The 13,288-nt window shown below is 44.0% G+C and overlaps 1 protein-coding gene across 1 annotated transcript in view; it reads left to right on the top strand.

Annotated features, from left to right (window-relative positions):
• LOC130292016 (uncharacterized) overlaps window positions 1-13,288 on the top strand; it is a 125,938-nt gene that overhangs the window by 61,222 nt on the left and 51,428 nt on the right. The window contains exon 8 of the mRNA XM_056541448.1: window positions 607-695. Coding sequence (XP_056397423.1) covers window positions 607-695 — 89 coding nt within the window. The remainder of the gene's footprint in view (window positions 1-606; window positions 696-13,288) is intronic.

Here is a 13,288-nt window from a genome sequence, read left to right as displayed (position 1 = left end):
TATTTTTTTGGGACCATATGGATGAATATGTGGATTTTAAATATCTGATATAAAGAAGCTGTTTAGTGTGTACAATGGAGAAATGCCTTACAGGTACACGGACTCTTGTATATCAAAGAAATCACACGGAAAGAGGTCAAACTGGGGTTTTTAGTTTTGTTTTTTAAACTAGTTGTATATTTTCAACACTTAGAAGACATATTAATTGTGAGAATTGGTTAAATGTTTTCACTCCAACAATAGCGATCACATCACTAATGGCTACAGGAGCTGCTGTCATAGGACATAGTGTTATCTATAACTCAGATGTTCTCCAGGGACCAGCATACGATTCAGCACATCGCTCCCCTGCTTCTTAGTATAAATATATAAGGGGATAGTATGATGCTGGTATAATCCATGTTCTTAGCTTCATCAAGGCAATTGCCCTATAACTTCTCTATATATATATATGCACTCCATTGAATTAGAATAGTCGTGGAGGCCGCACCATCATGGAAACATGGACAGATATTATGACCCCGTGGGCATTTTCCAGGTACGTCTCATATCTATGTGTGTGAACCAAGTTGATATTATCATATAACCGTTTTCTGAACACGTCAGGTCCAGATACACGAGAACCTGCACCGTCATATCCGGCTTTAATAGGAATATTGACTGAACCGACCATTATGGACACTGATCTTGTGGCCGTAGGTCCCCACCATGGTGTCATAATGCAGAATATACAGTAGGTACCGGTTAGACTCCATTTACATGGTCATGTGTGTTGGGTGAGAACCATAGGGCCTTCCCCAGCCTCCTGCTGGCAGCACAAGGTTATAATATAGCGTTCCAGTAATTTGTACAGTTTAATATAGATGCCAAGAGAGGCCTAAAAGAGGTCAAACTGAGCTAAAACGTATATGGGCGCCCTCCTAACTGGTCCCCAACAGGGGAAATAAGGATCAAGCATGTAGCAGGAGTTGAGGCTGGAGGTGTCTCTTTATGGTGGACTTATCTATCTGTCATATATTTTCTTTGTTGTTCATAAATGTTTCTAGACTTATTTTTGTACCTTATCTTGACTTACGTAACTGAATATAACCCAAACTGGGAAGACTGTGGTGAGATAACATGAGCGACCGATCTCCCAAAGGCCTGTAAAAAACTCATTGCCCAATGTTGTCCGGATAATCAATGCTAAACCAGTCATAATGTGAATTTTTGCTGTAATTCACATGTAAATGCTTTAGTATTGCACAACTAGGTGCCGTACTGCATGAGCGCTGCTGTCAGTGTATACTTAAAGGGGTACTCCCGTGGAAAACCTTTTTTTTTTTTTTTTTTTTTTTGCTGTCAGTGTATGCTTAATTCTTTACCAAAACTTTCCTCCCTCCACAGGACTCCAGCAGCATCATCTAGAAATCTGCTATGTAACTGCTATCACGGTTATATGGCACTGGTAACAGAGTACAGGTACCTGTAATGAACTCGTCTATGGCCATTTGACCATCTTAATAGTCAAAGAGGCCACAGTGCCCCTCCCCGTTCATTTCTATGATTAACAGTGAGGGCACTGACTGCGCACGCACGGAGAAACCACAACCAGAACACTTACTGCGCATGCGCTACAATGAATGAACGGCGCATGCGTGAGATTTCACAGCCGTCAGTCATAGGAGAGAGCAGGGAGAGGTGTTGCAGCCCATGGCACTGACATAGTAAATATGGTAAATTGTGGCCACAGACAAGCTAGTTACAGATACTTTTACTTTAATATTGCTGAGGGCAACATAACCGTGCCAGCAGATACATAGAGAATTTCCACCCAGAAATTCTCAGTGTGAACTTGTCCTTGAAGGAAATCTGTCATCCGTGGCATCTGCACTAACCGGTACAGACAGGTAGTGCAGGTGACACTGATGACAACAATGCTTACCTTGTCCCGTTCCGTGGTTCTCCAGCTATCCTCTTCGGTATCTTTAGCTCCGGGCCTGACTTGGAGCATGGGCGGAGCTTAGTGATGTCACCGCTGCTGTTTGGTAGCAGCAGGACCCACCAGTGAACAGCAGCGGTGACATGACTAAGCCCCGCCCATGCTCCAACTCAGGCCCGAGGCTGAAGATACAGAAGAGGACAGCTGGAGAACCACGGAACGGGATCAGGTAAGTATGGTTGTCATCCGTGTCACCTGCACTACTGGTCTGTGCCGACAGGTTAGTGCAGGTGACACTGATGACAAATTTCCTTTTAATCCTCAGGCTGATATGGAGTGGACGGAGGTCTTTTGTTTATGTTGTTTTCTGGGAAGACGTTGTTTGATGAGCTTTTTCGCCATCACCTGCTCTGTGCCTGATTTTTTATCTTTTGCAGCTCTGCCTATTGACTTGTGTTTGTTATTGAACTTCAAAAAGGTTTTATATGGGAGGAGAACCCAACATCCCCGAATAATCAGGCTTTAGGACCCGCATTTGAAACTTCTTGAGTTCATATAAGAACTAGAGATGTGCGAAGTTACAGTGATTCGGTTCGTCACGAACTTCTCGGCTTGGCGGTTGCTGACTTTACCCAGAGTTACATGTTGTGGAGCCATCCTGTACCCCTATGCGATTCCAGAGTAAAATGGAGAAATGCGCAGTTTACAGTAGTTTGGCCTACGCAGAGTTCAGCTCCTGCAGTGATAACGGCAACAACGTAGTATAGATATAAATTTAGGATAGCCGATATAGAAGGAGAAGGAAACTTTGTCATGGAGTTCCGTCATTATTTGGGGTCGTTATTTGACTTCATGGTTTGTATTTTTCGATTGAGCGGAGATCACGATGAAACCATTTATCCAAGGCCGAGGAGTTGGGAACGGTTTTGGGTAGAGTCCAAGTCAATAGAAATATTGGGGGAGATTTATCAAAAACTGCAGAGGAAAAATTGCCCAGTTGCCCATAGCAGCCAATCAGATCGCTTCTTTCATTTTTCAGAGGTCTCTTTTTAAAAATGAAAGAAGTGATCTGATTGGTTGCTATGGGCAACTGGGCAACCTTTCTCTGCACAGGTTTTGATAAATCCTCTCCATTATGTATACAGATGGTCATAAATTTACATATTAAGCGCAGTTCACGCTTTTCCCGCCATCACTTTCCCACTGACTCTAAAGTTTACATACTCTTGGTTACTATATAGTGTCTTGTAAAGTGGGAGTGGGTAGAGCTGGGCCCCATTCTGGAGATAAGTGGGGGTCCCAGAAGTTGGATCTCCCGGGATCACATGCCCTAGCGGCATGAATACCCCTTTAATATGATCATGTGAATGAAGTCTTCATTTAGCACTTTGGGTGGAATTTATCAATGGTTTTTTGTGTAGGTTTTGGCAAAAAAAATATAAATAAAGTAAAAAAAATGTGAGCAATCACTTTTTTACCTCAAAAATCAGCACATTCTGCAAATTTTTTTTGGACCTTTTTCTTTTTCTGGTGAAACACGAATAGATCCCACCCACTTTGTATACAAAAACTGAGACGGCCTAAAACGGGGGACAAAAAGGATGGTGGGGACCTTTTCTTTTTCACTTTTCTTGGACTCCTCAGCAGAGAAAATCAAAGGCTTGAGAAGCCATAACCTCCACAGCGTCCTTTGTTTCTGAGGGTCACGATTTATGTTTTTGCTTTGATCTTCCTATACTCCAAATTTTGGAAACGTTGCTCCTTGTTTTGGAAAATAACAACAATAATAAATTTATAATATTACTTCAAATTGTGTCTCTCTGCTTCCCAACTATATATTGGATCCCACACTGTGTATTATCCTATTGGTAATTGAAGTTTATACGTTTATATATCCGATCGGACTTTTGTGGCCATTTTAAATGGAGAAACTGCAAGAATGTATTTATATACAGTCATGGCTGTATATGTTGGCACCCCTGAAATTTTTCAAGAAAATGAAGTATTTCTCACAGAAAAGGATTGCAGTAACACATGTTTTGCCATATGACATATGTCGCACCAAACTCCAAAAATGGTCTGGACAAAATTATTGGCCCCCTTAACTTAATAATTAGTTGCACACCCTTTGGAAAAAATAACTGAAATCAGTGGCTTCCTATAACCACCAATAAGCTTCTTACACCTCTCAGCCGGAATGTTTGACCTCTCTTCCTTTGTAAACTGCTCCAGGTCTCTTATGGAAGGCGCCTTTTCCCAACAGCAATTTTAAGATCTCTCCACAGGTGATCAATGGGATTTAGATCTGGACTCCTTGCTGCCACTTCAGAAATCTCCAGCACTTTGTTGCCATCCATTTCTGGGGGCTTTTTGACATATGTTTAGGGTCATTGTCCTGCTTGAAGACCCAAGATCTCGACGCAAACCCAGCTTTCTGACACTGGACTGTACAGTGCAACCAAAATCTGTTGTTAATCCTCAGATTTCATGATGTCTTGTACACATTCAAGGCACCCAGTGTCAGAGGCAGCAAAACATCACTGACCTCCACCATATGTCACTGTAGGTGCTGTGTTCTTTTCTTTGTAGGCCTCATTCCGTTTTCGGTAAACAGTAGAATGATGGGCTTTACCAAAAAGCTCTATCTTGGTCTCATCTGTCCACAAGACGTTTTCCCAGAAGGATTTTGGCTTACTCAATTTTGGCAAAATTTAGTCTTGTGTTTTTTATGTCTCTGTGTCAGCAGTGGGGTCCTCCTGGGTCTCCTCCATAGTGGGGTCCTCCTGGGTCTCCTCCATAGTGGGGTCCTCCTGGGTCTCCTGCTATAGCATTTCATTTAATGTAAATGTCGATGGATAGTTTGTGCTGACACTTATGCTCCCTGAGCCTGCAGGACAGCTTGAATATAGTTACATAGTTAGTACGGTTGAAAAAAGACATATGTCCATCAAGTTCAACCAGGGAATTGAAGGGTAGGGGTGTGGCGCGATATTGGGGAAGGGATGGGATTTTATTTTTCTTCATAAGCATTAATGTTATTTTGTTCCAGGAATCTATCTAATCCTGTTTTAAAGCTGTTAATTTTCCCTGCTGTGACCAGTTCCTGAGGTAGACTGTTCCATAAGTTCACAGTTCTCATGGTAAAGAAGGCGTGTCGCCCCTTGAGACTAAACCTTTTCTTCTCCAGACGGAGGGAGTGCCCCCTCGTCCTTTGGGGGGGTTTAACCTGGAACAGTTGTTCTCCATATCTTTTGTATGGGCCATTAATATACTTATATACGTTTATCATATCCCCCCTTAAACGTCTCTTCTCAAGACTAAACAATTGTAACTCCTTTAATCGCTCCTCATAGCTAAGATGTTCCATGCCCCATATTAGTTTAGTTGCACGTCTCTGCACCCTTTCCAACTCCGCAGTGTCCCTTTTATGGACAGGTGCCCAAAACTGAACAGCATATTCCAGGTGAGGCCGTACCAATGCTTTATAAAGGGGGAGTATTATGTCCCTGCCCCTCGAGTCCATGCCTCTTTTTATACATGACAATATCCTGCCGGCTTTGGAAGCAGCAGCCTGACATTGCATGCTATTCTGTAGTCTGTGATCTACAAGTCACCCAGATCCTTCTCTACCAGTGACTCTGCCAGTTTAATCCCCCCTAAGACATACGACGCATGCAGGTTATTAGTACCCAGATGCATAACTTTACATTTATCCACATTGAACCTCATTTGCCAAGTGGATGCCCAGACACTTAGTCTATCCAAGTCATCTTGTAACTTATGCACATCCTCTATACACACAGCCCCCCCTCTATATACACAGCCCCCTTCTATATACACAGCCCTCCCACTATATACACATCCTCTATAGACTGTACTGTGCTACAAAGCTTGGTGTCATCTGCAAAGATAGAAACAGAGCTGTTAATACCATCCTCTATATCATTGATAAATAAATTATACAACAGCGGGCCCAGTACTGAACCTTGGGGTACACCACTAATAACCGGGGACCAATCAGAGTACGAATCATTGACCACCACTCTCTGGGTACGATCCATGAGCCAGTGTTCAATCCAGTTACAAACTAAAATTTCCAAGCCCAAAGACCTTAACTTACCTGTCAGACGTCTATGAGGGACAGTATCAAATGCTTTAGCAAAATCCAGAAACACTATGGGGGAGATTTATCAAAACCTGTGCAAAGGAGAAGTTGCCCAGTTGCCCATAGCAACCAATCAGATTTCTTATTTCATTTTGCAGAGGCCTTGTTAAAAATGAAAGAAGAGAGCTGATTGGTTGCTATGGGCAACTGGGCATCTTTTCCTCTGCACGGGTTTTGATAAATCTCCCCCTATATCCACAGCCATTCCTCTGTATACACAACCCCCCTCTATATACACAGCCCCCCCCCTCTATATATACAGCCCCCCCTCTATATCCACAGCCATTCCTCTGTCAAGGCTTCTACTTACCTCTTCATAATAGCAAATTAGATTGGTTTGACAACTTCTATCCTTAGTAAACCCATGCTGGCTATCACTTATAATACTATTATCCCCTATGTATTCCTGTATGTAATCCCTTATAAGTCCTTCAAACAATTTACCCACAAAGCACGTTAGACTTACCGGTCTATAGTTTCCTGGGGAAGACCTAGAGCCCTTTTTGAAGATTGGTACCACATTCGCCTTGCGTCAGTCCCTTGGCGCAATACCAGACACCAGTGAATCTCTAAATATCATGAATATCTTTGGCAGTGGCGTTGTTAGGGGGGTGCGTGGGGTGCGGGCCGTACCGGGTGACACCCTGTCCCAGCGCTCATCCCTGTCACAAGCTATATTTGTATACTCAGTCTGCAGTGCAGAGCAAGCGTGCACACAGCGAGTCTGTGGAGTTATCGGGCACTTACTCGGCTTCTCTTCCCCCTGATTGGCAGCTTTCTACTGCTCTGCTTGGGTCATGTGACACCAAAACATCACATGACCCCAACAAGCAGGAAGTGCCTGGAGGATACAGGAGCCCAGCAGTTTTCTAAGGCAGGAAAGGTAAACTACCCCCCACCATCCATGCCCACCCTTTTCCAGCATCATCCCAACCCCCTTCCCAGCACAATCCCTGCTCACCCCCCACCCCTTTCTCACCAGGGGTGCCCCCAGCTGTTGCAAAACTATAACTCCTAGCATGTTGGGAGTTGTAGTTTTGCAACAGCTGGAGGGTTGGGAAACACTGACATAAATAAGTGTTTCCCAACCAAGGTGTCTCCAAGGCAAAGCTACAATGCTGTCCATGCATGCTGGGAGTTGTAGTTTTGTAACAGCTGGAGGCACTCTGGTTGGGAAACACTGAGATAGGACATAGATCAGTGTTTCCTTAACAGGGTGCCACCAGCTGTTCAAAACTACAACTCCCAGCATGCTAAGTTTTGTAGTTTTGCAACAGCTGGAGTCCCCCTGGTTAGGAAACATTGATCTATGTCCTATATCAGGGGTACTGAACTGGCAGACCTCGGTCCAGATCCTGACTGCGTCCACCAGTCATTCGGACCATCCGCTGGATCTCCCCTTATTCATTTGTAGCTGTGTCTTTAAGACGCCAATACAAATGAATAGCCGCGGCCCGGAGCAAAGGAGCGATGTGTCCCTGCCCGCCGCTTCTCCTATGATGCAGGTAGCACGATTAGCTGCCTGCATCATCTGCTCTGGCCAGGCCTGACTAGAAGAGGCCAGAGCAGCGGAGCAGTGCAGGACCTGGGACGGTGAGCCTAAGCTCTCAGGTAAAAGTTTGTGTTCCCCCATCTGTGACTCTCCAGTTATTCTAGAACTACAGCTACCATCATGACCTTTTGTCTGTGCATGATGGGAGTTGTAGTTTTACAACAGATGGAGAGTTACAGTGGCAAAGTTCATATGGGGGCACAGTGGCATTAATTCTGGGGCACAGTGGCATTAATTCTGGGGCACAGTGGCATCATTAATTCTGTGGGTACAGTGGCATCATTTATTCTGGGGCACAGTGGCATCCTTAATTATGTGGGCACAGTGGCATCATAAATTCTGTGGTCACAGTGGCATTCTTAATTCTGTAGGCACAGTGGCATCAATACTTCTGTGGGCACAGTGGCATCATAAATTCTGTAGGCACAGTGGCATCATTAATTCTGGGGATACAGTTGTGTCATTAATTCTGTGGTCACAGTGGCATCATTAATTCTGTGGTCACAGTGGCATCCTTAATTCTGTAGGCACAGTGGCATCATTACTTCTGGAGGCACAGTGGCATCATCATTTCTGTGGGTACTGTGGCATAATTAATTCTGTGGTCACAGTGGCATCATTACTACTGGAGGCACAGTGGCATCAATACTTCTGTGGGCACAGTGGCATCAAATTCTGTAGGCACAGTGGCATCATTAATTCTGGGGATACAGTTGTCATTAATTCTGTGGGTACAGTGGCATCATTAATTCTGTGGTCACAGTGGCATCATTAATTCTGTGGTCACAGTGGCATCATTAATTCTGTGGTCACAGTGGCATCATTAATTCTGTGGTCACAGTGGCATCATTAATTCTGTGGTCACAGTGGCATCATTAATTCTGTGGTCCCAGTGGCATCATTAATTCTGTGGTCACAGAGGCATCATTAATTCTGTGGGCACAGTGGCATCATTAATTCTGTGGTCCCAGTGGCATCATTAATTCTGTGGTCCCAGTGGCATCATTAATTCTGTGGGCACAGTGGAATCCTTAATTCTGTGGGCACAGTGGCATCATAAATTCTGTGGTCACAGTGGCATCATTAATTCTGTGGGTACAGTGGCATCATTAATTCTGGGGTCACAGTGGTGTCATTTTATTGTTTTAAGAGACACAGAGGTACAATTAGTCAGCGTTAGAGCATAGCATCTGCAAGTAATGTTGCAGGGGAATAGTGTGTGGCAGTAATATAACAGGGGCCCAGTGTGTGGCAGAATTATTTTCAGGGGCACAGTGGGTAGCAGTAATATACCAGGGGAACAGTGGGTGGCAATTTTATATTCAGGGCAAAGTATGTGGTAGTATTATATTCAGAGGGTACAGTGTGTGGCAGTATTATATTCAGAGGGTACAGTGTGTGGCAGTATTATATTCAGGGGTACAGTGGGTGGTAGTATTATATTCAGGGGTACAGTGTGTGGCAGTAATATACCAGAGGCACAGTGTGTGGCAGTATTATATTCAGGGGTACAGTGTGTGGCAGTAATATACCAGAGGCACAGTGTGTGGCAGTATTATATTCAGTGGGTACAGTGTGTGGCAGTATAATATTCAGTGGGTACAGTGTGTGACAGTATTATAGTCAGTGGGTACAGTGTGTGGCAGTATTATAGTCAGTGGTTACAGTGTGCAGCAGTATTCAGGTCATACATCCTCCACACTTCAGTTGTTAGTTTGCTATTGCCTTCATGGCACTGAGGTCGCTAGGTGTGCACCAAGCCTTAGCATACAGCTTGGACCTTTACCGGATGGCAGACCTGGATAAGCGGACCCTCACTAAAAATAGGTGAGTACCCCTGGTCTATATATATTCCCTATCTATCTATGTCAGTGTTTCCCAACCAGGATGCCTCCAGCTGTTGCAAAACTACAACTCCCAGCATGTTGGGGTGGCACCATTTTCTACCGCACCGGGTGACACCAACCCTAGCAACGCCACTGATCTTTGGAACTTGTTTGGGGCTGCTTATCCACCATCCAGACTATCCTGCATTAACACCTTTCATCAATTTGTCTCTTCCGTCCACGCCCAGGGAGATTATCTACAGTGCCATGGGTTGTAAACTTCTTGATAATGTTGCGCACTGTGGACAAAGGCAAATCTAGATCTCTGGAGATGGACTTGTAACCTTGAGATTGTTGATAATTTTCCACAATTTTGGTTCTCAAGTCCTCAGACAGTTCTCTTCTCCTCTTTCTGTTGTACATGCTTAGTGTGGCACACACAGACACACAATGCAAAGACTAAGTGAACTTCTCTCCTTTTTTATCTGCTTTCAGATGTGATTTTTATATTGCCCACATCTGTTACTTGCCCCAGGTGAGTTTAAAGGAGCATCACATGCTTGAAACAATCTTATTGATCCACAATTTTGAAAGGGTGCCAATAATTTTGTCCAGCCCATTTTTGGAGTTTGGTGACATTATGTCCTATTTGCTTTTTTCCTCCTTTTTTGGCTTATTTCCAATACACACAAAGAGAATAAACATGTGTATAGCAAATCATGTGTTACTGCAATCCTTTTCTGTGAGAAATACTTCATTTTCTAGAAAAATTTCCGGGGTGCCAACATTTACGGCCATGACTTTATGTAAAAAAGATCTATACTAGAGGTATCAGTTCATGACCAGAGAATTTTTCTATATTTCTGGGATGGGTATATGTGAAGGGTGCTTTCATGGGCTTGTGAAAAGCAGATTATAGGTAAGTGGGGGGGATAAGATGCCTGATCATGGGGGTCCGTGCCGGATGACTGGTGATGCGGGGCAGAGGCTTGTGAGGTCATAGTCACGCCCCACTTGTGACATCATGGCCACGCCCCCTCAATGCAAGTTTATGGGAGGGGCCGGGGCCCCTGCAATCAAACATCTTATCCCCTATCCATTGGATAGGGGATAAGATGTCTAGGGGCGGAGTAGCTCTTTAAATCCAAAACAGGAAGGTATAACTGGGAGACCAACTGGCCGGCTTACATATTAGGTCTCTGGATGCCTCTGCTCTCTTTCTGCCCTAGGAGGGGGCAGAGAAGTGTGTATATATTTCTGTCCTCAGGTTTCCCATCCTGCAGAGAGAGGTGCTGTCATGGGCATTAGGGTAAAATGTTGCCATGTAACGACATCAGTTTACATCGGACGTGTATAGCAGACGTGACTGTGCACAAGCACCGCTCTCTTAATGTGGTGGAGGATTCATAATCTTCCTCCAACGCCTGTTCACCAGTAAGTGGTTTCAACCACTTATAAAGGAGAAATATTAGAAACAAAAACATATCTCCTATCCCAGCGGTCGGACCCCCGCAATCTCCTGTACGGGGCCCTGACTCTCCAGTACCAGGTGTGTGGACCCCTGCACGAAGCGGTGGCTGACACGCCCCCTCCATATATCTTTATTGGGGCGTTGTTTGGCATTGGATGTATAGTACGTCTTGGTGCCCTGGCACTAAACACTCCAGGGTGTATATTTACATATTGAGCAGCGGTCCGACTATGAAGTGACGCAGAAGCTGCGCTCGCTTCATAACCTATAAGTGCCGGCTGTTATCAGCAGTAGTACACCTACAGAGAATGATGAAGGATGTCGAACTCGTTGCTCTCAGTCATTAACCCCTTAAGTGATGTGATCAAATGCCACATAGACTGTCCTCCTAACTGATCAGCACCCCGCCAACATGTATGCAGGGATCCGATCGGTTTGTTCACCAGCTGGAGATCGAGAATAACAGAGTACAGCTGGACAACAATAAGTCCCCTATGGGGATTTTAAAAGTGTAAGTAGCATGGTGATTCCGTACGGTGAATGGTATTAATGTAAAAATTACAAAATTGTTAATTTTTGTTCACATCACAGAAAAAAATAAAATAAAAAGTGATTAAAAAAAAAAAGGTCACATATACGCATATGTAGTACCGACAAAAACTACAAATCACTGTGCAAATAATGACTCATACAGCCTTATATACGGAAAAATGAGAACGTTAGAATACAGCCATTTTAATCTGGGCATCAGTTGCAAAATTGCGGTTTTCTTTTTAATTTTCAGCCATAAAATTTTTTTTGTTGACTTTGTTTATGGCAAAATGAAGAGTATCACTGTAAAGTACAATTACAAAAGTACAAAAACAAACCTCATATGGGTGAATAAATAAGAGTTATGTCTCTTAGAAGGCGAGGAGGAAAAATTAAAACACAAAAATGAGAATTTCCTGTGTCCTTAAAGGGGTACTCGGCTGCTTACACATCTTTTCCCCTATCCAAAGAATAGGGGATAAGATGCCTGATCATGGGAGTCCCGCCGCTGGGGACTCCCGGGAGCATGCACGCGGCACCCCGTTTGTAATCAGTCCACGGAGCGTGTTCGCTCCAGGACTGATTACAGGCGACCACCGGGCCAGCGGCGTGTGACGTCACGTCTCCGCCCCTCAATGCAAGCCTACGGAAGGGGCGTGATCCCGGGGGTCCCCAGCGGCAGGACTCCTGCGATCAGGCATCTTATCCCCTATCCTTTGGATAGGGGAAATGATGTGTAAGCACCGGAGAACCCCTTTAAGGGGTTAACCCCTTAACGACAATGGACGTAAATGTATATCATGGTGACATGGTACTTTAAGCACCATGATGTACATTTACGCACCGCCATGATCGCGAGCACCGGAGCGGTGCTCGTGTCATGCCCGGCAAGTCCCGGCTGCTATCAGCAGCCAGGGACCCGCCAGTAATGGCGGACATCCGCAATCGCGCGGATGTCCGCCATTAACCCCTCAGATGCCATGATCAATACAGTGCAGTGCGGTACTTTGCACGGATGATCGGAACGCCCGCAACGCTGCCGCGGGGATCCGATCATCCAGCATGGCGGCCGGAGGTCCCCTCACCTGGCTCCAACCGTCAACCGTCTGAGATCGAGCAGACCAGAGCAGAAGATCACCGATAATACTGAGCAGTGCTGTGTCCTATACATAGCACTGCACAGTATTAGCAATCAACTGATTGCAATGAATAGTCCCCTATGGGGACATAAAAGGTGTAAAAAAAAATATAAAGTTAAAAAAAAATTAAAATAAAAAAAGTAAATAAATTAGAAAAATCCCCTCCCCCAATAAAAAAGTAAAACGTCCGTTTTTCCCATTTTACCCCCAAAAAAGCATAATAAAAATAATTACTACACATATTTGGTATCGCCACGTGCGTAAAAGTCTGAACTATTAAAATAGATTGTTAATCATCCTGTACGGTGAACGGCGTAAACGTAACAAAATTTAAAAAAGTCCAAAATTGCTGCTTTTTTTGTCACATTTTATTCCCAAAAAAATTTATAAAAAATGTATAAAAAGTGAAACCTAAGCAAAAGTGGTACTCATAAAAACTACAGATCATGGCTCAAAAAATGAGCCCTCATATCACCCCATATACGGAAAAAGTTATAGTTGGTCAAAATAGAGCAATTTCAAACATACTAATTTTGTTAAAATGGTTTGATATTTTTTTAAGCACTACAATTATAGAAAAGCATATAACATGGGTATCAATTTAATCGTATTGACCCACAGAATAAAGAACACATGTCATTTTTACCGGAAACTGTACATCGTGAGAACAAAACCTTCCAAAA

Source organism: Hyla sarda, chromosome 9 (genome assembly GCF_029499605.1).
Source record: "Hyla sarda isolate aHylSar1 chromosome 9, aHylSar1.hap1, whole genome shotgun sequence".
In the NCBI taxonomy this organism is placed as follows: domain Eukaryota; kingdom Metazoa; phylum Chordata; class Amphibia; order Anura; family Hylidae; genus Hyla; species Hyla sarda.
This window is presented reverse-complemented; position numbering and strand designations above follow the sequence as displayed.